This window comes from Dermacentor silvarum, chromosome 7, assembly GCF_013339745.2.
Source record: "Dermacentor silvarum isolate Dsil-2018 chromosome 7, BIME_Dsil_1.4, whole genome shotgun sequence".
NCBI lineage: Eukaryota > Metazoa > Arthropoda > Arachnida > Ixodida > Ixodidae > Dermacentor > Dermacentor silvarum.
Genome location: NC_051160.1, coordinates 37,205,239 through 37,232,330, shown reverse-complemented (window position 1 = coordinate 37,232,330; position 27,092 = coordinate 37,205,239). Strand labels below are relative to the sequence as shown.

Genomic DNA, 27,092 nt, shown 5'->3' with positions numbered 1-27,092 from the left:
AAGGTCTAAGCCGACACGATGGAAGGGCTCGGCAGGGATGTCGAGCGGCTGCAGGTAACCAGCGGGGAGCTGGGAAGGCTTCTTGCGTCGTTGGCAAAGCTCATAGGCGGCGACGTAACGCCGTACGGAACCTGCAAGGCCCGGCCAGAAAAAACGGCGGCGTACTCGGTCATAGGTTGGAGATACGCCAAGGTGTCCTGCCATTGGAGCTTCGTGAAGCTCTTCTAGAACGGTTGAGCGGAGGTGTTTAGGTAATACAAGTAGTAACTCAGAGCCGTCCAGATTAAGGTTACGACGGTATAGAGTACCGTCGCGGAGGACGAAGAGGCGTAGAGTAGCATCGGCCGGAGCGCGTTCAAAACGGTCGATGAATGCTCTGATGTAGGCATCACGACGTTTTCTCGTCGGCGAAATTAAGGAGCTTGGGTACTGAGAAAATGCAAGCAGCACTGTCAATATTAGAGGAGTCAGAGTCGTCAACAGGGTAGCGCGACAAGCTGTCAGCGTCTTGGTGCAGGCGGCCAGACTTGTACACCACGGAATATGAGAGCTCTTGTAGCCTCAAAGCCCATCGACCAAGCCGGCCTGTAGGATCCTTTAGCAATGAGAGCCAGCAGAGGGCATGATGGTCAGTGACTACGGAGAAAGGACGACCGTAAAGGTAAGGCTGGAACTTCGCAACTGCCCAGACTACAGCAAGGCATTCCCTTTCCGTGATGGAATAGTTGCGCTCCAATGGTGATAGGAGGCGGCTTGCATAAGCAATAACGCGATCCTGGCCACGCTGACGTTGGGCTAAGACGGCACCTACGCCATGACCGCAGGCATCTGTACACAATTCTGTAGGGGCATCAGGGTCGAAGTGGGCGAGAATGGGTGGTGAGGTGAGAAGAGTGACGAGACGAGAGAAGGGGATGGCTTCTGAAGTACCCCACGAAAATTGTACGCCTTTTTTAAGCAGATTAGTGAGGGGTCTTGCAATTGCCCCAAAATCTTGAAGAAAACGACGAAAGTAAGAGCATAGCCCCACAAAACTGCGAACGTCTGCGGCTGTCTTTGGAACCGGGAAGTCTCGGACAGCGCGAGTTTTGTTGGGATCAGCCGGAAGCGTCAACGAGATGGCCCAGAACCGTAATTTGGCGGCGGCCAGAACGACATTTGGACGAGTTCAGTTGCAGCTTCGCCTTTCGAAATACATCAAGTACAGTAGTTAGACGCTCAAGGTAAGTGTCGAACGTTGGCGAGAAGACGATGACGTCATCGAGGTAACAAAGACACGTGGACCATTTAAAACACTGGAGAAAGGAGTCCATCATACGCTCAAAGGTGGCAGGGGCATTGCATAATCCAAACGGCATTACTTTGAATTGCTATAGGCCATCAGGTGTTATGAACGCGGTTTTTTCTCTGTCCATATCGTCAACAGCAATCTGCCAGTATCCAGAGCGAAGATCAATAGAAGAGAAATAGCTGGAACCATGAAGGCAGTCAAGGGCGTCGTCGATACGTGGGAGCGGGTAGACGTCCTTCTTAGGAATTTTGTTCAAATGACGGTAGTCCACATAGAAGCGTCACGTGCCGTCCTTATTCTTAACCAACAGCACAGTTGACGCCCAGGGACTCGAAGAAGGCTCAATGATGTCTTTATCTAGCGTTTTGTTTACTTCATTTTGAATTACTGGGCGTTCCGACGCAGAAACTCGATACGGTCTTCGGTAAATAGGCGTAGCATTGCAAGCACGGTGAAGAGGACAGGAGTGTTGTGGCCGGCGATGCTGACACGTGCCGTACACATGCCGACAATAGGGACAGTACCTCAATCCGCAACGTGAACGACGCGTGCCGACACCGGGGTGAGGAGCATTCTGAGTCGTCGTCGGAAGGCAGCACTCATAAGAGAAATATGGGCTCCTGTATCGATCAGTGCAGTGAGAGGATAGCCGTCAACATCAACGTCAAGAAGGTTTTGGTTCTTAGGCAACGTGAGCAGAGGATTTGAGGGCAGGGTCTACAACGCAGCTTCACCTCCAGAAGCTGCAGTGGCTAGTTTTCCGGCTTGATCCTGGAGGTGATGGGCGGTGAAGAAAAGCGGCGGGGTTGGGGCGAACGAGACTGATGGCGTCGAGGTGAGGGCGAGCGGCTGTAGCGAAGGTTCGGAGCTGGGGCTTCAGCGGCAACGGGTTCATGGCGGTTAGCATTGGGAACAGTAGGTCGAAACGTACGGGAATAAGCGTCGGCGTACGTCCGAGCAGGTGGTGGTCATCGGTTGCGGCAGTGACGAGCGATGTGGCCGATGCGACGGCAGTGGAAGCAGATCAGCTTGTCATCATGCAGGGGTACACCATTCGGACGGGTTGCGGTATGGAGCAGAAAAGAACGGCCGGGGACGAGGAGGGCCGCTAGAGAATTGGTTAACGCTGGGTTGAGTCGTTGAACACACGGAGTTCAGACCCATGTTCTCAAATTCCTGTCTGACGACGGCTTGAATCATGGCAATCGTGGTTGCAGGCGGATCGGGAGGCGTCGCGGAGATGGCTGGCGAACAGGTGGCCTCGAGCTCGCGGCGAACAATACGGGTTACATCGTCACAGGTGGTCGTCTGACGCAGACGACCCTCACATGTCGACGTAGCAGCAGTGTTTGGTAGCCGCGTGATATGGTGTGTGATACGGCGGCTCTTAGCCTGTTCAAGGCGATGGCATTCTTTTATAATGGCGTCGATAGTCGACACGTTGCCGAAAACAAGCAAATTGAAAGCGTCGTCGGCGATGCCCTTTAGCGGATGTGCCACTTTATCTGCTTCAGACATAGTGTCGTCAGCTTTGCGGCCTAGAGCCAAAACGTCGAGGATGTATGAAACGTAGGGCTCCGTAGATGTCTGAACACGACACGCAAGAACCTTTCTCGCGGCAAGCTTGCGCCCAATGGTGTCGCCGAACAGTTGCCGTAGCTTTTCTTTAAAACTGTCCCAACTGGTTAACTCATCTACATGCGTTTGGTGCCACACGCGTGGGGTGTACCGCCGAGGTAAATAATGACTTTGGCGAGCATAATCGTTGGGTCCCACCTGTTATTAGCACTGGCGTATTCATATAGCTTGATCCATTCGTCAACGTCCTGTCCCTCCAGGCCAGAGAACACACCAGGGTCGTGATGTTGGGCAACCGTGACGATTGGAGCAGGCGGACGAGCCGAAGCCGTTGCCGATGCGGTCGCGTCACCGGGAGGCATGGTGACAAGCTCGATGTACCGACCACTTCGGAGTTTCGTGGCGAGGACGGGGATCGCAATTCTCCACCAGAATGTTACGTGTGGAAAGACACACACGAAAGAGGCTATTTACAATATATTTACACTGGAACCAAAACCACCAGGCCGACACATTGCTCACGCCAAAAGCCCAGACACACTTCATCGTCTTTCTCGTGGCGGCTCGTCTCTTGAGCATCTATCTCTAGATGATATCGTAATAATATGCCTTGGGACCCGGCTTTCGCGAAGAACCGGCATTGCAGTTGCAACTATATTTATGTGCTATGAGGTCGTTTCTGGTGTTGCGGGGTAATTCGTTAACCTGTAGAGCTGGGAGTAATATATCCTCTTTCCTAGGTAGTGACTTGTGCGCTTGATGGTTACTTTGTAATGCTTTGTCGTTTCTAGGTACGAAAGTAGACGGCACGGGCGTTCGGGCTCGGCTAGGTTGTCTCGATAGTACCGCCACTCCGCGCTTCAATCAAGACACGTTGGGCTTAGCTTTCTCCGCGTCGACTTGGTGGGTCACATCTTGAGTCATGAGGTTGGCGATCTCATTGACAGGAATGCCGTGGTATACGTGGACGCATAGACGATCGTGACTTGTCGGTGGCTTTTGGTTGATGATTCTGAGTGCGTTAGTATGAATTCGGCCGCAAGCGAAACTGCGACATGCCTGCTGCGAGTCATTGACGATGACTTCAGCTACAGTTTGGGATAGCACGAGAGCTCTGGCCGCCTTCGCGGTTTGGAGCGTATTGTCTCGGGGGACGGATACGCTGCTCCATCCAGTGTTTATTGGTTATTATGACAGTGACTGTTGTCGCTGCTCGTCCCGGGTCTTCTACAGCGATTTCACAATATGAACTTGACTTTTCCACCCATAGTCGCGTGATGAGAATCACAACCCAGTGTTTTGCCGAAATGGTGAGCTTTCTGTGTCTAAGCACAAGAAAGCATTAGCCGTGGCTCATACGGCAAGAACTAATTCTGGGTTATAGTTATCTTAATTATTGCGTATTCTAACGTTTGTTCCTGCGTTGAGAATGTTCAAATTCTAAACATTGTTTTTCGAGGAACTCGCTTGATATCTCTTGAAAGTAGTTTGCTAGTGTATAGCACATAGAAAAACATTTTGAAGCGAATAAGTTTATTTCGCTCATTACCCGTTTTCTTGGTTTACAATTGGCGGGTGGTGGCCAGTGGTTCGTCGTTATTGGTCAGACTTTCGTCACCAACACAAAGGGTGCGTGCTCTAGGAAAAACAAGTAGCTGGGCGCATTCATCGCCATCTTGGGTCACTGATTAAAGGCGATAGGGCAGGGACGCAAGCGTTGGCTGTGTGATTTACGCCAGCAACCGTTATCGCTTGCGCTGCGATAACGGGTACCTTCTCGCCTTTAAAGCGGCAGCATACCCAGCTAAAGGCTATGGTCGTTTGCACGTGCACCGTATATGAGCGCTGCAATCGCGACCCGCAGGTGGTCATGTCAAGAGGTACTTTTTTGTATTTCGCGGACATCTGCAGTAAGCGGTAGAAAACTCATACCTAATAGAATGTTAAGAACTGATTATACGGATGTTTCACAAACCGCTCTACAACTTTTTAATTGGAACTTTCTGCGATAACTTCGTTGCTTCAGAAGTTGGTTAATCTTGAATAATTATGCAAATAATCACAATATAAAAATTAGTGTGGCATACTCCATGCAATAGTCACCAGCATGCATTTGGTCGCGTCGTCATATAGCGTATGGGCACATTCTTAAACTCTGGATAAAGTTAGCTAGGACCCCTTGTAGGAATGTCTAATGGTACCGTCATGAATATATACAGATAGGTGGCGAAAAAACAAAAGATAATTTTTGAAGGCTACATTTGCGATTGGAATTTTGTGCTTCCAGTTGCGGTGATAGCGCGGTCGATAGTTTATCCTTAACGTTCGGAACATCGACACAGGGAGTTAAAATGGTATACTGCTGCTCAAATATCTGATCCCGAAATTTTCAGTTCTGCTGCTCCTCTGGCCACAGGCGTTTCTCATCGCACTGTATAACTGTTAATCATTGGTGTGACAGAGATCATTGGCAAGCTTGGCTACAATTCTTCGAAGACTTTGCCTCTGCGCAGGCCTAGCTTCTACCCGAGAAGAAAGGAATGCCAGTACCATGTTCTATTTCAGAGCGCAAAAGCACACGCAAGCATACGCGCACGCACAAAAGCTCACCAAGAAAGACGCCCTTGCGCTTGTGTAAATATGGGAGGTTTGTAGTTTTTTAAGCTTTTTGTTTGTGTGAAACCATACGTGCATATGTATGTGTTCACTTACGCTCGGAACCAATTTACCAAGAAGAAAATGTTCGATGGATATTTTTAGTTGTCGAACTGAGAAACCAGTTCAGCGGGTTCACCAAATCAATCATCTGCCAGGCGAGACCATGGGCGTGCTCTATACCATGCTCAAGAACATGGTAAAAAGTGCAACTGCTGCACTGCTGTAGTAGATGTCTCCTGCGGGACCATTTTTTCCTTAAACTGCTGACTCACGGCTGTCGGACCAGCTAATTTGGCTCGTACGGTAGCTCACTCTTGAGCACGCCCTCATTTAAGCCTGCCTGCATGAAGATGCTGAGATAAAGAAACAGGCTTGGAGCTCCTATCAAAGTTTGTTCAGTCTAAAGGCGCTCGCAAAGAAACATTCGTCTCCTCGTGTCTGACACGTTTAAAAGCTGCACTGATCTCCAGGATAACCGACATCACGTGTCAGTGAACGCAAAGGGCAACTTCTGGAGAAACTCGCCCACTACGGTCAAGATCGCCCAATGAAGTAGGCCACATGCAACCTTAAAGAAAATCTACAGGAGCGCGACGCCGGGATATAACGTCGCCACAGCAAAACTTTTGACTTCTCGTCGCGCATCTAAAATTGCGCGTCGACACTGCTCAACCTCAACGCGCTTTGCTGGTTTCCTTCCGTTACTCCGGGAGCGGCCGCCAACCAAAGCGTTACCTGTAGTTTCATCCTTGAGTGCAGATGTTGGTAGCTGTCTGTCAATTGACATGGCAGTGGAGAGATGAGATGCAACGCTAAATATTGGTTCGACTAAGAGAAGAATCCTTAGAAATAAAATTGTACACGTAAAGTCCATTTCACGTCATTTTATTGTTTCCTGTAATTTTGTCCTGGTGACTTATTCTGTGGGCTTGACTTCTATTGGCACGCCCTCTCTTAATTTACTGTTCGGCCCGAGTTGTGCAGGTTTTTGCACGTGTTACCAATGATTGTCTAGATTCGGATAACATCGTGTTCCTAAGGCATTTGCTTCAATTACTGCTAGCACTTTCTACTTTCTGGTTGTGAACTCAGTACTCAGTCGGGAGCGCTTTTCTCGCTGCACATCTTCCCGCAGAAGACCTTACCGCCGGTTAGCTCGAAGCCTTCAAGCGTTTCAGATGCGGCACATTCCGCTGCACTTTTTCCGTCACACTTTCCGTCAAGAGACATAGGCGAACGCGATTATCACGACCAGGAAATGTATCTTCAATTACAGCCAGGTCTCACAAAGATCTAAGTTTTTTCGTCCATAGTAACTACGACGTCGCCTACTTTTGCTTCACTGCAGAAGCGCCACTGACGTAGTGAGCTGATGGTAGCCGCAAAATATATTCTTTGCGCCATCTCTTCCAGAAGACATCAAAACACGCTTGTCGTCCTCTCCAACGGCTCTTTACTTCATCGCTTTGTAGAATTTGGCTCCTTCTCCACAGTATTGTCAGGAATGGAGGTTAGCCTTTGGCCGATGAGAAAATGAGATGGTGTATGTTGTGGTTCTTCAAGCTGAGTCGATATTTTTGTCAATGGGCGCGAGTTGACCAGTGATTCAGCTTCTTTCAATACAGTCTGCAATTTACCCAAGTTCCTAGACGTGGTCATCAAAACTTTTCGTAGAGCTGTCTTGACTGTGCGTATGAGTATTTCCCAGCAACCGCCCTACTATGATGAAAGGTCCGCTATAAATTTCCACCTAACTCTATGTTCTCTGAAGTACTGTAGCACACATTATTCTCAAACAGACTCCCAAATTCCTTTTAGTTCCTTGTTTTGCTCTTTTGAACGTTAGACAGTTGTCGAAATACACTGTCCTGCCGACACCTCGTCTTTTTGTGAACCGCCTGAATGCATCTAAATAGTCCCCCGTCTTGAGGCTACACACAAGTTCGAGGTGAATTGCACGTACAACAGCACAAGTAAAGATGACGATATTTGCTGTCATTTGGCTGAAAGTAGTTGCGCGGTAGTACATTGGACTTGCAAAGTCTATACCCACAGTTTAAAATGCTATGCATTCTGGCACTCTATCTTTGAGCAGAGGTGCAAATGGTTCACTCGTTGGTTTAGCTGTAAACGTTCTGCACACGCTCCAGTGACCAATAATTGTTTTCACCACTTGTCGACCTTTATTGATCCAGTAGTTCTGTCTTAATTGAGCTAGTGTGTCCAGAATTCCAGCGTGTTGAAGGAGTTTGTGTTCACTTGCTCTGACTTGTTGCGTGAATTATTACTGTGCCGGAAGAAGAGTAGGATGCTTCTCGTTGTTCATGAATTCTGTATTCTGAAGGCTTCCGCCTACTCTGATCAAGTTGTGTCTAACTTTGTAAGGAGCAAATTTCATTAGACTAGTATTAGACGCATAGCCTTCGACAAATGCAATTTCTTGTATCTTATAGAGATCCAAAATTTATCTGCTCTTTCGGTCTCAATCATAAGCTGTGGCCCCGTTAACTATCCTTGCGTCCGCATTCCTTGAGTTTTGAACGAAGCGGAGTATGCAAGCAGTGATGTTCATACTCTTGGTAAGCTTGTTAATGCGAGAGAGGTTTCGCAAAGGAGATGTGTTCTTGGTTGTCACTTGTAATATTTTTGTTTCTTCTCTAGTCATCTCAGAAGCCTTGAATAGTTCAGATGACCAAAGCAAGGCTTTCTTTATGAGCCACTCAGGTCCATTCCACCAAAGTGTGCTTTCTTGAAAACGTTTCCCTGTCAGGCCACGTGTTAGTAAATCTGCTGGGTTGTGTTCTGATGAATAATATCGCCGCTGACCTGCTAAACTCAACGCTTGTATTTTCTTTACCCTGTTCGGTATGAAAGGCTTCTATTTATCACAGTCTGAGTTTGCGCACACCAGAACGGCTGTTGTGTCAGACCAGAAGTGCTTTTCGTAGTCTGTCAATGTGCTCCTCTGCACATTCTGCATGAGTCCTGCTGCCGTCAGAGCTTCCAACAGCTGTTATCGCGGAAGCGTTAACTTTTTCAACGGTGCCACTCCTGATTTCGTGATCACCAGTCTTGTTGTTACTTCTGGATTATCCGCCTCTCTACATGCATACATTGCAGCCCCATATGCCAATGTGCTGGCATCTCAAAAAACATGGAAGGTTGGTTTGCACGACAGTTCTGCAGTAGCGATTATACATGGAACACGTATCACGTTCAAAAGACAAAGATCTTTGCTGCATCTTCCCGTGAGTCACATATTTCAACTGGAAGATGGTCGTCCTACTGGACCTTTTTCTTCCACAACCGTTGGAAAATTTGGCTTTACCTGTGAACGGAAAAAGAAAGCCGAATGAATCATAAATCCGAGCTGCCGTCTTTAGTACTTTCCTTTTTGTTGTTTCCATGGATGCCACGAGTGGTATAATTTCGGAGGCGTCACGTCTGTACATATCATCTTCAGGGAACTGCAGAACTGCTAGTATTTTCTTGGTTTTAGGAAGCGTTAACTGAATATTATTGTATATTTTTCGTTCTTCCCTGAGATGCTGCATACTTGTGGAATTCATTGTCGATTTACGTAGATACATTTCTGCTTCATTGATGACTTTAGCTGCATTATTGCAGACCAAAAAAGCTGTCTCCGGCTTGTCTGCACCTGCCACAATGTCGTGGACATATATATATATATATATATATGTATATATAGTGCTTTATTTGGCTCGTCGTCTCTTAATCTTCGCCCTTGGTATTTTCAAAATGGTGATGAATGGTGGCACTAAGAAGAAACGGGCTTGATGCGGCTCCGAAAGATACAGATCGAAAGGTAGGTACTGGCTTGGTGTGGCTCCGAATAGTAGGTGGCTAGCATGCTAGCAATATCTTACTATCGCAAGATATTGGCAACGTACTTACCTTTCGGAGCCGCACCACGTATTTGGGCTAGGCTAAGCACTACCAACTCATCCTCAGCATTTGCCCGCATTTATTGTTTATTGATCGGTTATCAATTAGGTATTGATTGGCTATCGATTGGTTATCGGTGAGTGACGAAGGTTAAGTACTGCCAACCATGTTTAGCTAGAATTAGCCAGGCTCAGCTTCGCTAGGTTACAGGGGTATGTGCCATTGCGCTTGGACCTTTTCTGCACGACCGCCAGGATCGGCCCACATTTTCTGTTCGCACGTTACGGACTGACGGTCGGCTTAAACAGCTCCGCTGTTTAAGAAAATCACCGCCACCCCTATTGTGTTAAAGGACGTCATAGTACTGCTCAGAGCATGGGAGGTAGCTTCCTCCAAGAACGTTTTTGTTATTGCTTGCGCTGCCATTTTAAGCTATTTCAGTGAAGGTTAATATGATTTAGAGGTGACTATTTGTTAAAAAATCCAATGTGATTGTTTTTTGTTTTAATCACGACAAGAATTGCCGAAAACAATACTCAATGAAAAGAGCAACCTAAACACAGATCAGGGTCTTACCTGTTGTGCTGAGTGCCGTCGCGGTAGCATTCGCAGCCTGTGTGGTAGCTTGCTCTGGGAACGTTTCATTATTGCTTGCGCTGCTGTTTTCCACCGTTCCTGTAATATTTAATGTGATTTAGAGATAATTATCCGCTTAAAAAACCAATGTGATTGTTTTTCGTTTTAATCATGACAAGAATTGTAGAAAAGAAAACCCAATAAGAAGAGCAACCGAAACGCAACTCAGGGACTTACCTGTTGTGCTCAGTGCTGTCGTGGTAGCGTTCGCAGCCGGTGTGGTAGCGTCCTCTGTGAACGTTCCATTATTGCTTGCGCTACCATTTTGCACTATTTCCGTGAGAGTTAAACTGATTCAGAGGTAACTCGTTAAAAAAATTATGTGATTGTTCTTTTTTGTTTTAATCACGACACGAATGGCCGAAAAGAGTACGCAATACAACAGCTGCCTAAAAACAAATCACGGCCTTACCTGTTGTACTGAGTGCGGTCGTGGTAGCGCTCGCAGCCGGTGTGGTAGCGTCCTCTGGGATCGTTCCATTATAGCTTGCGCTACCATTTTGCACTATTTCTGTGAAAGTTAAACTGATTTAAAGGTAACTGTTCGTTAAAAAAATCAATGTTATTTTTTGTTTTAATCAGAACACGAATAGCAGAAAAGAGTACGCAATAAAACAGCTACTTAAACACAAATCAGGGCCTTACCTGTTGTTCTGAGTGCCGTCGCGGTAGCATTCGCAGCCTGTGTGGTAGCTTGCTCTGGGAACGTTTCGTTATTGCTTGCGCTGCTGTTTTCCACAGTTTCTGTAGTATTTAATGTTGTTTAGAGATAATTATCCGCTTAAAAAGCCAATGTCATTGTTTTTTGTTTTATTCACGACAAGAATTGCAGGAAAGAAAACGCAATAAGAAGAGCAACCTAAACGCAACTCAGGGACTTACCTGTTGAGCTCAGTGCTGTCGTGGTAGCGTTCGCAGCCGGTGTGGTAGCGTCCTCTGGGATCGTCCCATAATTGCTTGCGCTACCATTTTTCACTGTTTCTGTGAAGGTTAAAGGGATTTAGAGGTAACTGTTCGCAAAAAAAAATCAACGTGATTGTTTTTTGTTTAAATCAAGACAAGAATGGGAGAAAAGAGTACGCAATAGAACAGCTACCTAAACACAAATCACGTTCTTACCTGTTGTACTGAGTGCTGTCCTGGTAGCGTTCGCAGCCGGTGTGGTAGCGCCCTCTGTGATCGTTCCATTATTGCTTGCGCTACCATTTTGCACTATTTCTGTGAAGTTTAAAGGGTTTTAGAGGTAACTGTTCGTTAAAAAAATCAATCGGATAGTTTTTTCGTTTCAATCACGGCAAGAATGGCAGAAAAGAGTACGCAATAGAACAGCTACCTATTCACAAATCAGGGCCTTACCTGCTTTGGTGAGTGCTGTCGTGGTACAGTTCGCAGCCTGTGTGGTAGCTTCCTGTGGGAACGATTCATTATTGCTTGCACTGATGTTTTGCTCCATTCCTGCGAAAACTAAGTGTTTCAGACGTTACCATTAATTGCAAAAGCGCAATTCTACTTCCTTATAGTATTAATCACAAAAATTATTGCTGAAAGCACTTATCAGAACAAACAGCACCCTAAACGCAGACGAGCGCCATAGTTGTTGTTCAGAGTGCTGTCGTAGTACTAGTCACAACCTGCGTTCTAGCCTTCGCGAGGAACGTTTGATTGTGGCTAGCACTGCTGTCCTGCACCATTTTTCATAGGTTTAGTGCTTCGGATATAAGTACTGCCTAAAAGAGCCACTGTGAATTTCTTCAATTTAATCAAAATAGGAATTGCTGAAAACACTCATCATTGAAAACAGAAACTTTACACAAATAAGCGTCATACTTATTGGGCTGTGTACTATATATCATTGTAATGGTGACCGGCTGTGGGGTAGCTCTTGCAGGGAACTTTTCATTAATGCTTCCACAGCTGGTTTGCACCATTTCTGCGAAAGGTTAAAGTGCTTCAGACGTTTCTATTGAATGAAAAAAAACCAAAGCGGTTGTTTGTGTCATAATCACGAAAATGATTGCGAAAACATTTCGGATTAAAACAGCCACCAAAACGAGAAATCAACACAACACGTATTGTGTTGTGGGCCGTCATAGTACTGCTCAGATCATGTGAGGTAGTTTCCTCCGGGAATATTTCATTATTGCTTACGGTGCCATGTCGCACTATTCTGGAAGCTAAAAGCAATTTAGAAATAACTGCTTGTTAAAAGGCAATGCAATTGTTTTTCATTTTAATCACGAAAACAATATCAGAAAACAGTTAGCAACAAAACGAGCAATCTACACAGAAATAAGTGTCGTACATGCTGTTCTGAGTGCTATCGTAGTACTGGTCACAGCCTGCGTCGCGGCTTTTACAAGGAACGCTTGATTTCTGGTAACACTGCTGTTTTGCACTATTTTAGCAAATGTTAGTGTACTTTGGCAATTAATGTACCGTAAAAAAGCCAATGTCATTTTTTCCCATTTATTAACGCAAACAATTGCTGGAAGCACATAGCACTGATAACAGGAACCTAAACCAAATTTCCATCATACCTGTTATGCTTAGGGCAGTCGTAGTATTTTTGACAGGTGGTAACGTAGCTTCCACAACGAACGTTCCATTATGCCTTTCACTGCTGCACTGCGTGATTTCTGGGAAGGTTAAAGTTCATTTGACGTTAATATTGATAGAAAAAATCTATTGTATATTTGCGGGTCATACATGAAAAGAGTTGCTGAAATCACTTTCAGCAATAATCAAATATGATACCGTAAAAAGCCAATGTTATTGTTTTCTATTTTATAAACAAAAAGGATTGCTGGAAACAGTTAGCACCTAAAACAGCAACCTAAGCACAAATCAGCGCCGCACCAGTTGAGAGCGCCGTACTGGTCACATCCTGTGTGGTAGCTTCCTCTGGGAACGTTTCGCTAGTGCTTGCGCTGTGCAACCTATCGCTACCTGTGTGGCTTGGTACCGCGCCAGCTGTACCAATGACGTCATTTGCAGCGCCGCTCGCTTATTCTTATGCAGATCATCCACCATCCCCCGTGACAACTGCGCTGCTGAGCACGTTCTTGGCGTTGTGCCAACTTTTATCGTCAAGTTTATTACAGCCGCATCACGAATCTTCAAAATCGGGGCATATAGGCTCACGCGTAAGAATAATTCAGCTTCACATCTCTTATGTCGTGGTGGCCATCTGTGTGGTACCTTTCACAGATAACATTTTATTATGGCTGACACTGCTGTTTCGCACAATTTCAGGTAAATCAAAGTGCTTTAGAGGTTACTATTCGTTAAAAGAAACAAAACATTACGATTGTTTTCCGTTTTATTCACTGCAAGGATTGCTGAATACACTTAGCACTAAACAAAGCACGCTAAACACAAATCAGCGACATACTTCTTGCGCTGAGTGTTGTCGTAGTACTGGGGCGCTATAACGTAAAATGATTCCAAACAGTTTTGATTCCAAACTCCTGACGCCAAATTTACGTAACCACCCACGCAAGCATCGGGCGGTGACCCGCAGCGTTGTCTCAACAACCCAATCAAACACTCTCCTCGTTTATAGGAGGTCACCTTTCTTCGCTTTCAAAACCAATAACATTGTCTACACTCAGCGCTTTTTCTTATCTAATTGGCTGCCAAGAGGCGAGGAGCACGCTCTAGTGGAGAGGGTTTCGATGGAGCCGAGACAGCACAGTGAAAATAGATAACCGCATGAAGAGGGTGGTGCCGGCTTCTCCGATTGGCCCACTTCGCCTTACTTAGCTTGCGGTGGCTGGTCGAAAATCACAGCAGCATCTAACGGAAGGATAAGAATGCCGCTAAAACGGGTCCTCAGCAAGGAAGAGTGGGCAGAGTGAGGTCGTATGCATGGCGAAAGGGCTAGATAACGTTTTACTGCCACGCAAAAAGGTTTATCATGCGCAAATAAATACATGCTCACCAGCAGGTGCGAGTAGCGAGGGCCTGAGCGATCGGCGGGCAGCCATCTTATATTGCTTTCGGAACGGGGTAGTCTGTGGCTCTTCAGAAAAATTTTCAGTTTTGTGCGGTATATTAATTCATTTTTTTCGCGTTACCGTCACTTTGACGTGGTGAGTTTTTGCGGTTTTGTGTGGTCGCGTGACAGACAGGCGCAGTGGGCGTAGCCAGAAAACATTGGACCGATAGCAGAGGGCTAATGGTGAAAAGGCGTCGAATCAGGAAAGGTTATTTTTCTTTTGTGCGGTTTAATCGTGCATGATCAGTGTGTACACGTTAAATCAGATTGGCAGCTATCGCGATTTTCGTGACGTCGCGTGACAGACAGGCCAAGTTGAGAGTGGCCTGAAAATGTTTTGATCAATCGTGGAGCCTGATTCAGAAATTGGAATCAAAACCATTTGAAATCATTTTACGTTATGGCGCCCCTGGTCACAGTCTGTGTTATAGCTTTCACAAGGAACAATTAATAATTGCTTGCGCTGCTCTTTTGCACTTTCTTGGATAAAGTTAGTTTTTTATAGGTTGGTAATGGCTACAAGAAAGCCAGTGTGCTGGTTTTCTGTTTCATACACCACAGGGATTGCCCAAAGCGTTTATCGATAGAAGCGGAAACCTAGGGCCCTATAACGTGAAGCTGCTCCGTTCTGAGTTTATTGGAATCTTCTGATATCATGAAGAGGTTTAGCGTAGCGCGAATAAACTACATGATAAAAGAAGGCAGAAATTTACGTAACATGTGACGCATTATCAGGTGGTGACTCACTGCATTGTTTCGACAGCTAAAACTAACGCTAGATCTGCTCGTTCATAAGCGGTCACTTTTGTTTACTTTCAAGCAAATAGGTTTTTGTGACTTATTGGCTGGTAAAAGGCAAACAACAAGCATAAGTGCCGTCGGTTTTGGAGGGCCCGTGCTTTCACAGAGAAAGTAGATAACCGAGTGAGGAGAGTAGTAAGGGCGACTACGATTCGTCTGCTTCTCCTTGCTTTGCTTGCGGTGGCTAGTCGGAATTCACGACGGTGTGTTTAAAAATTTCTGCAGCACCAGTCTCATGATAACTGTCGAAGGTAATGCATTAGCATTGAATCAATATTGCGACACAACGCTTTGTCACTATCGAAACGAGTTATGTCAGAGGCGTGAACTGCAGTAAGACTCCTCTTTCGCACTTTCATAAAAAAGTCGCAGTTTCGCCGGAAAGGTGAAACATCAATTGCGATAGCAAATTAGTAGATAGATATGTGGAGTATGCATAGTAGTTTTATCGGCTGTATAAACTTGGAGACGCTCTGTTGACCGATACGTTTCCTGAAGGTGGCCGCCGCTGACGCCGCCTTCGCCGGCAGACGTGCGGGGTGGTCCACGTACATCGCGACTGAGCAAGATGTGAAGACCAGTGGATGCACTTCGATTTGTCAGAAATGAACCGGAGCAAGAAAGAACAGCAGTGTGTCAAAAGACACTTCATCGTCGTTCAAGTTACTAAAAATGTGGCATTGTCAGACGTTTACTGGAAATGGTGAATCACCTGGTCAGATTTACGCCGCACTTTTTGGACGTCAAAGCGCCCATCTGCGCCGTCCTCCACAACTCTGCTTGCTCGATCTCACAGAAAGACCAAGAGGCAGCATTCGCTATAATAACAAACTGTTGACCGTTCACTACATGGTTTCCATTACATCCTGCACATGCTACTGCAGTTTCTTCAGACTTGGCGCGGTCCTTAGAATTTCCGCCACCTTCTGGCAACCACTACCGCCAGGAGAGAGTCGCGCAGACGATTTAGCTTTTAGGTCGATGACTGAGACTGAGCAGCGCTATAGCGAGGTGATTACGACTACGACATCGTCTGTCCAGCGGTTTGGTCAGTTCGTTCAGGCAACATGTTTTGACTTTGAAACTGGTCATTTCCCGCTGGTTCTTGTATTTTTGAAGGTGGAGCTTAATGTCCTGTCTCCCCGAATACAGAGACTGGGGCTGATAACACTGCAGTGCAATTTCAGGATGATCGTAGCAGGAAGGCTCCTAGCAATGTCAGGTGTTCTGTGACATATCTCCCCGAAGCCACGTTAACCCCTGGACATGGTAGTAACACAAGCAGTGCCATGCTCTCTAAAAGTCCTACCATTGAAAATAAGGGAACTGTGTCAAGCACAAGACTCGGATAGCGAGGACAACACACTCATCACTTCCTGGCAGTTCGGATGGCCGCAGAAATCCAAGATGCCATTACCTCGAAAAAAATATGCCTCAGTGTAAAATGAGCTTTCTCTCTGTGATAATCTGCTACTCAAGGGTGCCTGCATTTTAATCTCTTCGGAATTCTGGCCTGCAGTACTGACACTGCTACATGAAAGGCACCAAGGCGCCAACAGCGGCAAGGCGATAGCTTGAGATTTTGCGGCCTGTCATATCGGCAAACATCACCTCTCTTGTCAACAACACTGAACAATCCTCGTTCACCAGAGTCAACCGCGCTGAACTTCAGGCTCACACGCGCCTACCTGGAAATCCCTGCGAACTTCTTGGTTGTGGCTTCATCCACTACAGGGGTCAAACATTCATCCTTGTGGTCGACTACTGCTCCAGATTCCCTGAGATAATTAGCTTGAGGAGAGTGACGATAGAAGCCATCATGACATCCTCAAGAGCATCTTTGTACGACACAGGATCCATCAAGAGATGAGGTCGGATACTGACCCACCATTTTCATCCCGGGATCTTGCAACATGTGCAGCTGTATACGGCTTTGACCACGTGGAAGTTAGCTGAATAAAAAAGTGGGAACACTTTCATCCTTTATAGGTAATTGATGACGTTAATGCGATTTGCGATCAATCCTATGATGTATGTGTATTCGGTGAAGATATGCCTCCAATAGACGATGAATCATTATGAGCAGAATAGAACCAGTGACGCAGAACCAGTTACTCAATCTAGCGTCAAAGAGGTTGAATAAAGAGCGACCCGTACGTACTAGTACAACAACAGTTACCAAACTTGGTGCCAATGTGGCTAATTGAAACGCGCAACATACCGAGTGCCACATAAGAAATGCTAGAAAGCGTGCTAGGTGACGTGCTCTTCGCACATGGCAACGAAATCTCACACGCATCCTAGTTCCAAGTAAGCGAAATTGGAGTCACATACGTTCACTGAAGACCAGCACAAAGACATTACAGTCACAATTAAAATAACAATTACAATACCAAATACAAAAACGACGTCAACATTTTCCGGGCGCTGTGCCGGATCGAGCCTACTTCATTTGCATTCAGACACGCGCCACGTGTGGAATTCATGGTGGCACCTTTCGATGGCTCAGCGGCTATAGAGGGAAGCGCGAGAGAGGAGTGTAGCTACAGTACAAGAAGCATATATGGCTGGTCTCGGCGATTGCAATATGGCTTAAGGCTTCATTACTTCAAATCACGTTACGGTAACGTTGATAGACATCCTGACAGAGTTTCCACAGCAGGTTTAATATTTATATTGAACGCCATATATAGCGTATTTACGTTGTTATTGGAGCAGCCTTCTTTTTCAATAACTACATGCCAAAGGTGTGCAGTATGCATTAAACTTTCTGCTTCTATGCCAGCAAACTCCTTTATGTTCCTTCGGCACTTTGCTTTTAACGTTCACACACACAAAAAGAAGAGTAGCCTCAATATAGTGCAGCTGCGTGTTGTTTATTATAGAATTTTCAAGCTGGCTACAACTTTATAATTAGTCCAAATGTGATGCTCACGCATACCGCGAAATGTTCACCATTGCCCCTTCGGCCATGTCTTAAATTTCGCGCCACACCCGCCGTGGTTCCTCAGTGGCTATGGTGTTGGGCTGCTGAGCACGAGGTCGCGGGATCGAATCCCGGCCACGGCGACCACATTTCGATAGGGCCGAAAAGCGAAAACACCCGTATACTTAGGTTTAAGTGCACATTAAAGAACCCCAGCTGGTCCAAATTTCCGGAGTCCCTCACTACGGCGTGCCTCATAATCAGATCGTTGTTTTGGCACGTAAAACCTCATAATTTATTTTTTTATTTCGCGGCAACGCAGCAGTGTAACTCAATCGGCAGCTCCTTCAAAATTTACATTTCATATGGTACACCTAGATTAAACATTTAATTGCTATCAACGTCGAGACGGTGCATACGCATAATAACATACGCATTTATGACACTTAGTCGGCACTTAGTTTTGCCTTAGAGCAGTGTTTTGGTACTGACCAAAACACAGCTATAGAGTAACAGCGAAGTGACAACTATGTGCCTTAACAGCGTACGTTAGCAGAAGGAGCTACCCTACTGACGCGCATAATCGAAATAGCAGAGACGGGACGGAGACTTGGTTCGTGCGTCGACTAGGTGAGGTAATTAGAGCTGGAAGAGGTAAGTCGCATAGTCAGTAAGGGCAGAATAAGGTTTTAGAAAGTCCGCACCAAGTGTAATGTATTTACCACATTGCGCAAGAAGGGCAAATAAAACAGACATTAGGTAACCGGCGATGGTAGCGCCGGCAGTGCAACATTTCAAGGACGGCCGGAATTCCTCCATCAGCCACTTTAAGAGCGCGGGTTAGAGCAGGTGTAACCACCTTCATTACGCGACGGCGAAGGCCAGAACACAAGACTGAAATATCAGCCCCGATGTGGACAATTGCCGAGATGGTCAGGCCGTCAGCGTGAAGGACTATCATACATGGCCGGGTCGGCAGAGCAACGAGAACGTTTACGGTCAGAGTCACGTATGCAGCGTTAGCTCCGCGCGTTTCATCACCTAGATTTCCTGTGAAAACAAGGGGTATGCCGGAGATGGCGATTCAAGGTGATGAGTAACACGAGAACAAGGTGAGGGCAGGAGCCAACGTTTTGACAAGTGGACTTGTCTTCTTCAAGGCAACATATGCTAAATTACATCGGATGTAATTTATATGCTTGAGTGTTCCTTCTGTAAGAAGCAATATATCGGTGAAACGGAACAATGAATGAACATCAGGCTAAACGGACATCGCGCGGACACAGCTGAAAAGCTTCCCAAAGCCGTCGCCGAACATTTCAACCAATCAGGTCATAACTTTGATGAACTTAAACTCTACATACTACAATCAAATTTTCGTACTGCACGAGACAGAAAATATAGAGAATCGTACCTCATTCATAAGTTCAATACATTGCAACCAATAGGCATGAACGTTTCAAAGGGAGCTTTAGAATCTATTCGCTATGCTAAATTGAAAAGCATAGGCAACAGCACTTAGTGATTGTTCATTGAGTTGCTTAGGTGATTTTTTGTATTTTTTATATTTTTTATGCGATTGTCAACAATATGCCAACCTCCCATTGCTGTCACTCAATCCTTTCATCCTTTTATCTATATATCAACACCCCCGCGCTTTACCACCTTTTTTTTGCGCCTGAACACCTTTTTTTTTCCGACGCTACTTTTATTCTCCCTGGCAGGCACGATAGTTCACTGACCCCCAGCCGAGCAGACCCCCCCCCCCTCCCCTTGTCCTGACCCCTTGCATGAAAAGAGGAACTTGCCATGACACGTCAACCTGCTAACACACAGCGCTGCCTCAAACTCCTCCACCGACTATCAGTGGTACATTATATTTCTTTTCAATTCTACACCCTCGCCGCAACACACTCTCGCTCGTTACCTCACCCACCCGCCTCACCTTCTCTCCCCTTTAGAAGAACCCTACCTATATATACTGTGCTGAGGAGAGCATATGTTGCCTTGAAGAAGACAAGTCCACTTGTCGAAACGTTGGCTCCTGCCCTCACCTTGTTCTCGTGTTACTCATCGCCTAGATTTCCTGTGTGTGACCAATGTGTGACGGGGAATCAAGTAGAAGAAAAGCAAGCCACGATTTATGTACCGACTATTTACAGAGGTATTCAATATGGTCCTACAAATGCAACGACCCCTTAATCATCATCTTCTTCATTAGTCTAAGAAGGCGACTCGAAAAATATGAAAGTGCCCGTATATGGTCAATAGCTTCCATAAATGGGCAACGACAGGAACAACGACATGATGTGCTCGAGCAAGTTGTGATGTGCACTAAGCTGTGGTAGATAGAATACACCTCACAAAGCTATCGAGTCTAAGCCCTATATACTCGATGAAAAGTGGTCTGCCTAATGTATTATGCATTATATATTCTGAGAAGGATTGAGGACATTTGGAAATGCATTTTTTTCTTCTATATTGAATTACTCATGATTATCGCATTTCTTTATATAACAACGACATCGGTTGACCGCTAGTATTTGATAGCGATGCTGTCCTTACAGGAATGCAGCCCCCTAACTCAAACTCATCATTTCTACAACATAAATTTTTTGAGCCCTGATGGATACGGTGATGTTTTTTCGAATGGACTGTTAAATATATTTCACCGCAGACTGCGTCCTTTTGAGAGGTGGCAATGCGAGAAACTATAAACTATTTTATATTGTAGCGTTAGCTAAACTTGTTCCATTGCTCGTTAGTTACTAGTCTGGGTAGCGTGCTATCATCTTAGCCTAATACGCTGTGTTAGGACAATAAGGGCGATCGTAAAACACGTGAAATGACGCTTTGTGCCCCTCTGACTATTGTTTTTCTTTTCAATACGAGAGTACACCGATTTCATAAATATTTCGCACATATTGTATTATGGTAAATATTGTGGAAGTGCAACACTGTGGAAGCCAATATACTAACGAAAATGCAAACGTTTCTCATTTGCAAGCTCGGGGGGGGGGGGGGGTGGACAGCGACTCTTACCTTGTGTAATGACAAAAACGAAGAAACTGCATTCTCGGGCTTTGCTGCGGGAAGTCAGATAGCATTAATACTTAATGCTAATCGCGCTGACACATTCAGTATACCGCGGCATCTTTTATACCAACATTTGTAGCAACTTTGTTCTGTTCTCTGCGTGATTGCGCTGAACTATCTACGCTAGAGCGTTGTTGTCAGTTCAAAGGAATAACGTTGACGTATGTATTCGGTAAACTAATGGCCAGTCTTGAGTGCTCCTTCACTACGATTTGACGTCATGGCACATTCTAAATATGCTGTTTAAAGTAGCAATGCTATCGCGTACGCAGGACAATGTTAGTGAGTCTCTCGCAAGGTCGGTATGTCCCCTCTCCCGTTTTAAAAGGCTAGAAAAGTTTCTGCTGCGGCTAAAGGCGTATGAGAAACTCAACACAGTGATTGATTTATTTGAATGTACTTGGGGCGATATAACGTAAAATGATTCCAAACTGTTTTGATTACGAACTCCTGAGGTCACATTTACGTAACCACCGACGAAAGCATCGGGCGGTGACCCGCAGCGTTGTCTGAACTACCGAATCAAACACTCTCCTTGTTTATAGGAGGTCACCTTTGTTCGCTTTCAAAAGTAATAACATTGTGTACACTCAGCCGATTTTCTTATTTAATTGGCTGACAAGAGGCGAGGAGCACGCTTTAGTGGAAAGTGGTTCGATGGGGCCGAGCCAGCACAGCTGAAAATAGATAACCGCATGAACAGGGTGGTGCCGGCTTCTCCGATTGGTCCGCTTCGCCTTACTTAGCTTGCAGTGGCTAGTCGAAAATCGCGGCGGCTTGCAACGGAACGTTGGAAGGATAAAACTGATTCTCAGCAAGGATCCATGGCGAAAGGGCTCGATAACGTTTTACTGCCACGCAAAAGGTTTATCACGCGCAAATAAATACATGCTCACCGGCAGGTGCGAGTAGCGAGGGCCTGAGCGTTCGGCGGGCAGCCATCTTCTATTTCTTTCGGAACGGGGCAGTCTGTGCCTATTCAGAAAATCTTTCAGTTTTGTTCAGCATATTAATGCACTTTTTTTCGCGTACACGTCGCTTTGACGTGGTGAGTTTTCGCGGTTTTCTGACGTCGTGTGACAGACAGGCGAAGGAGGCGTAGGCAGAAAACATTGGACCAATAGCAGAGAGCTAATGGTGAAAAGGCGTCGAATCGGGAATTATTTTTTCTTTTGCTGCGGTTTAATCATGCGTAATCAGTGTGTACAGGTTATATCAGATGCGGAGCTATTGCGGTTTTCGTGACGTCGCGTGGCAGACAGGCGAAGTTGGGAGTGGCCCGAAAATGTTTTGACCAATCGTGGAGGCTGATTGCAGAAGTTGGAATCAAAACAGCTTGAAATATTTTACGTTATAGCGCCCTTGGATACGTTAGCAGCAGCTTTCTTAGTGAATTCACAACAGCTTAACTTTTGTCTGACTTATGACACGCTGCTAGCAAGTAAATCGGAAGAGGGAAATTAGGCGTGGCTTTGCTATCGCAAACACCAATGACCAGCGAAGCTGAGGGGCAGCGTCGGCAAAGTTGTGCAGAGCTAGGCGAAGAAGAGCGTGGTTAATCAAAGCAGGATCAAACCTATGCAAGGTTTAAAGGAGTAGAGCATTGCTTGTCGCTTCATAAGCCGCTTAAGCCGCATCTCTACGGCGTTCAAATCGAACGGCTTCCTCCGCGGCAGTTCTAGGGGTCGGCTTCGCCATGGCGATACGTCGAGAAAGAGGCCCGCCGGTGTGAGAGCGCTCCTGTTACCAGGGAGCGCTGACGTCATTACTAACGTTATACCACGTGCGCTCGGCGCAGCTGTGCATTGACTCGGCTCCCGCTCTACTCCACCCTGCCACCTGTGCCGCCGCCTACCCTCCTCTCCACTCACCTCCCTCCTCCCCCGCCCTCGCTACAGTCTATATATTCCCTCTCGAGAGCTTTGCCTCCCGCTAACGCTTGCCCTCTACGGAGTTGGCTAACCTGCGAGCGCCGCTGCTCACAGACCGAGGTCCACTTTAGCAGCTCCGCTGTAAAAAAAATTATAAACGACCCATGGCAGCAGCTAAAAAAAATGTATACTCCGCCACTATGGAATTACAACAGATAATATTCGGTAATATTCGCTAATTCGAAGTTAATATTTTGTTCGCAACATTTCCACCATTTTGGTAGAATTAATGAGCACCAGTTCAAAATCAGTTAATCACATACCCCTCGCTTCCTAGGACACAGCAGAAGCATTGAGGATGATAAAATTTTGTGTGTGGGCGATTAGTCGTGTATAACGATACCCTTACACTTAACTAGAAACTTATGAAAAGCTCGATTACTCCGGTGTTTATCAGGGAAAGCAGTACTGTAACATTTTTTTTTCAAAATGCACATTATGATTACAGCTATAAAGACCGTTTTGTTGGCAATCTACATTCCCCATGAACTGAATGCTTACTCTCAGTTAGGGCAGTGCCCATAGGATTGCCTTGCCTACTAGCAATGCATTTCGCTTTCTTGCTTACTATGACGCGTTGCTACAACTTACTGAGATTGATTGCAACTCTTCGGTGACTGCTGCACTATGGTAAAATAAAATAAAGTTCGTTTTTTTTTTCAGGGCAGTTTACGCCCCATTTGCGCGCACATGTGCTAGTAAAGAAGCCGCAAACATGAAACGCCGAATGAAATACCAACACAAAAGTAAAACACTTTCCTTCTATTCAGTACCCTTCTTGGTTACCTATGCGAACTTGTAGTCTTTCGTGAAACAATCAACGATAAACTCATTCGATTATGCTCACGCCAATAATAAAGTGAGCACTACTCCGACTCATTCATTCATTGTGCAGCTCTGGACAAGTGATGCACGCTGAAAGCTTGCCGTTGTAAAAGTGCCTTTCTCGAATAACACAGAGCCATAGCTGCAGTCATTTCACTTTGGCAGCAGAAGACGACAATTGGTGATACGCGGTGGCGTACATCGTTGCTTTAAAGAAAATGGTTCCGTGCATGAGCTGCATTACTGGGGCGCATTTATCAGGGAAACGATTCTAAGGTGGCTGTGGGGCGAACGCGTGATCCAGCATTCCCGCGAGTACTAAAAAAAAAAGATTCGCTGGTAACAGCATATGGCATGGTCGGGACCATGAGCGATTGCTGCACAAGATGTTTTAATATTCCTTCGCATAGCACACTCTGGAATCGTTGTTTCTTTGAGGAGGATGGCTATGGCTCGACATGGATACCAGGTTGTTTTCGAGTAATTTGATATGCAGGGAGTTTCAGCGAACACATCAAAAATTTTTATTGGTTGCCTGGGTCCGATAGCACAGTTCTTGTTCATGACTTGGTCTACTCATAGAGGCGGAAATTGCACAAAAAATTAAATGCATACCCGATAATTAACAGAAATTCACCAATTAATTTTGGAACGCATTGCGGTATGGCCGATTGTGCAATTATCAAATTCTAGCCACGGAGTTCGCGCGAACGATCAACTTGGAACGAATTCTCAGGATTACACCAGTTTTTAGATAATTCTCGAACTATTCGGAGAAATGCATTGGCGTTCCAGCTACTTTCTAAACAAACGTCGTTTTATGCATTGAAGCAAAAAATATCTAAGCCGGCCCTTCCAGTAGATCGGGATGGATCTAGTTGGGATCCTTTCCGACGTCAACATTCGCAAATAAGTGGATTGTCGTGGCGATGGACTACGCTACCTGCTTCGCTGGAACAAAAGCTCTGCAGAAAGGCAGTGTCGCTGAAGTGGAAAATTCTTCGGCGACAATATCCTGCTGCGTTATAGTGAGCCAGAAGTCCTCATCACCGACCGAGGAACGTCCTTTACAGCAGAGCTCACGCAAGCCATTGTGCACTACGGCCAGACAAGCGACAGGGAGCCAGCTGCCAACAACCCGCAGACGAATGGTCTTACGGAGCGGCTGAACAAGACACCAGCCGACATGGTAGCAATGTACGTCGACCACGATACGTGTTATGCCCACCTGCCCTACATAACCTCCGCTTACACCACGGCGGCGCAAGAAACAACGCAGATCACGCCGTTCAAGCTGGTTTACGGCAAGAAGCCGACGACGACTCTCGAAGCGAAGCGGCCACACGTCACCGACGAAGAGAATCTCAAAGTCGCCGCCTATGCCTCCAGCGCGCCAAACAAGCCCGTCAGAGCAACCACTTGCGCACCAAAACCCAGCAGAGAGCCGACAGCGGCACTACAATCTTCGAGTTCTAGCCCGGCGACCGTGTTTATGTGTGGAACACAATACGCCAAAGAGGGCTTAGACAGAAACGTTTGCGGCGACATTTCGGACCCTACAAGAGCATCCGACGACCTTGCGCACTGGACTATGAGGTTGTGCCACTTAAATGACACTCATCATTTGTAGAACATTACCTTTTTGAGCCGTGATCGATACGGTGATGTTTTTTTTTTTTTGGGGGGGGGGGGGGGGGCTGCTCAATATATTTTGCAGTAGATTGCGTCCTTCGCAGAAGCAGCAATGCGAGAAACTTCTGTATTTTGTAGTGTTCGTTGGTTATTAGATAATAGTCCATGTAGTGTGCTGTCATCTTAGCCTAAGACCCAGGGCAATACATTAAGGGCAATGGGACAGCACGTGAAATTATGCTTTGTGACCCGCTGACTCCTTTTTTTTTTCTTGATCACAAGAACACACTGACTTCAAAAGTATTTCGGACATATTTGTCGCAGTTATGTGAAATATTAACGCAGCTCTCTGGAAGCTAATTATTTGAGGAAAATATGAACGTTTCCTATTTACAAGATTTAGTTAAAAAAACACCGACTCTTACCATATGTAGTAATGAAAAAAATAAGAAAGCTGCAAGCTCGGGCTTTCATCACTGAAGTCTCACTCGTAGTGGAAACGAATACCAATCGCACTGAAAACTTAACAAATTCGTTTAGCTTTTATACCAACCTTTCTAGATACTTTTCAACGCACTCCCCTGCGTTGAAATACCTATGCTAGAGCACTCTTGTCAGTTCCAGGGAATAATGTTGACGTACGTACTCGGTACCCTAAAGGCCAGTTGTGATTGCTGACTAACTAGTCTTTGGCGTCATGGCATACCGTCAATTTACCGTTTAACGTAGCTATGCTGTCGTGTATACAGGTAACTGATAGCAGTTGGTATGTGCCCTCCGGCCTTTTAAAAGGCTAGAGAAGTTTCTGCGGTGGCTTAAAGCGTATGAGAAAGGCAACAAAATGATTTATTTATTGAATATACTTGGATACGTTAGCAACAACTTTATCAGAGAAATCTAAACAGTTATACTTTTGCTTGGTTTATGATACGTCGCTGGTAATTAAATCGCAAGTGGAAAATATAGATAAGCTTTGATAGCAGATAAGAAAAAAATTTATACTTTGTGGTCAGATGAGCCCAAGTTCAAAAGAAGTACATCACCTACGCCTCGTTTCCTACGAAGCACCAAAAGTGTTGAGCGTGGCGAAACTTTGTGTGTTTGTTGTATAGAACCTTTTTTGAGTGGTCATATATAACGATACCATTCCAGGTGTACTAAAACACTTTACTTGAAAATTAAAAAAACTCTAGAATGATTACGATGGTTATAAGGTAGAGCATTCTTGCTAAATTTCTGCAAATACCTAATATGATTACAGCTGTAAAGACAGCTTTGTTTGCATTCCCCGCGAACTGAACGCTTATTCTTAGTAAGGGCAGCGCCCATATAGCATTACCTTGCCAAATAATAATGTATTTCGCTTTCTTGGTTATTACGACGCGTTTCTATAACTTAGCTTGGTGTAAACTGTTCGGTGGCTGTTGCAGTGTTTGATTTTGCTTTTTTAAACCTATCTCCACGTAATAATTTAGTGTAGAGGCATGATATATTAAAGTAAACTATGTTGTTGTTTTTTGGCCGAGTATACGCCCCGTTTGCACACGCAATTGATATTAAACAACCCGCAGGCGCAAAACGCCAAAAGCAATCGGATCCCAAAGCGAGATTGGAAACATTTGCATTCTATTCAGTACCCTTCATCGTCATCCACGTGAACTTGCAGACCTTCGTCCCTCAATCCGCCATAAACTGATTCGCTTATGCTCACACCAATAATAAAGTGACCGTTACTCCGGCTCATTCCCCGTTTGTTCATCTCTGGACTAGTGATGCTGGCGAAACGCTTACCGTTGTAAAAGCGCCTTTCTCGAG

At 45.6% G+C, this 27,092-nt stretch overlaps 1 protein-coding gene across 1 annotated transcript in view; it reads right to left on the bottom strand.

Annotated features, from left to right (window-relative positions):
• The window catches only part of LOC125947093 (four-domain proteases inhibitor-like), a 34,145-nt gene extending 8,205 nt beyond the window's left edge, over positions 1 to 25,940 (bottom strand). The window contains exons 1-5 of the mRNA XM_049671437.1: positions 25,703 to 25,940; positions 12,607 to 12,705; positions 11,426 to 11,524; positions 10,952 to 11,050; positions 10,010 to 10,108 (exon numbers count right to left, since the gene is read on the bottom strand). Of these exons, the coding sequence (XP_049527394.1) occupies positions 10,010 to 10,108; positions 10,952 to 11,050; positions 11,426 to 11,524; positions 12,607 to 12,705; positions 25,703 to 25,751 (445 nt within the window). The 5' untranslated portion in view covers positions 25,752 to 25,940. The remainder of the gene's footprint in view (positions 1 to 10,009; positions 10,109 to 10,951; positions 11,051 to 11,425; positions 11,525 to 12,606; positions 12,706 to 25,702) is intronic.
• Between the last annotated feature and the right edge of the window lie 1,152 nt (positions 25,941 to 27,092).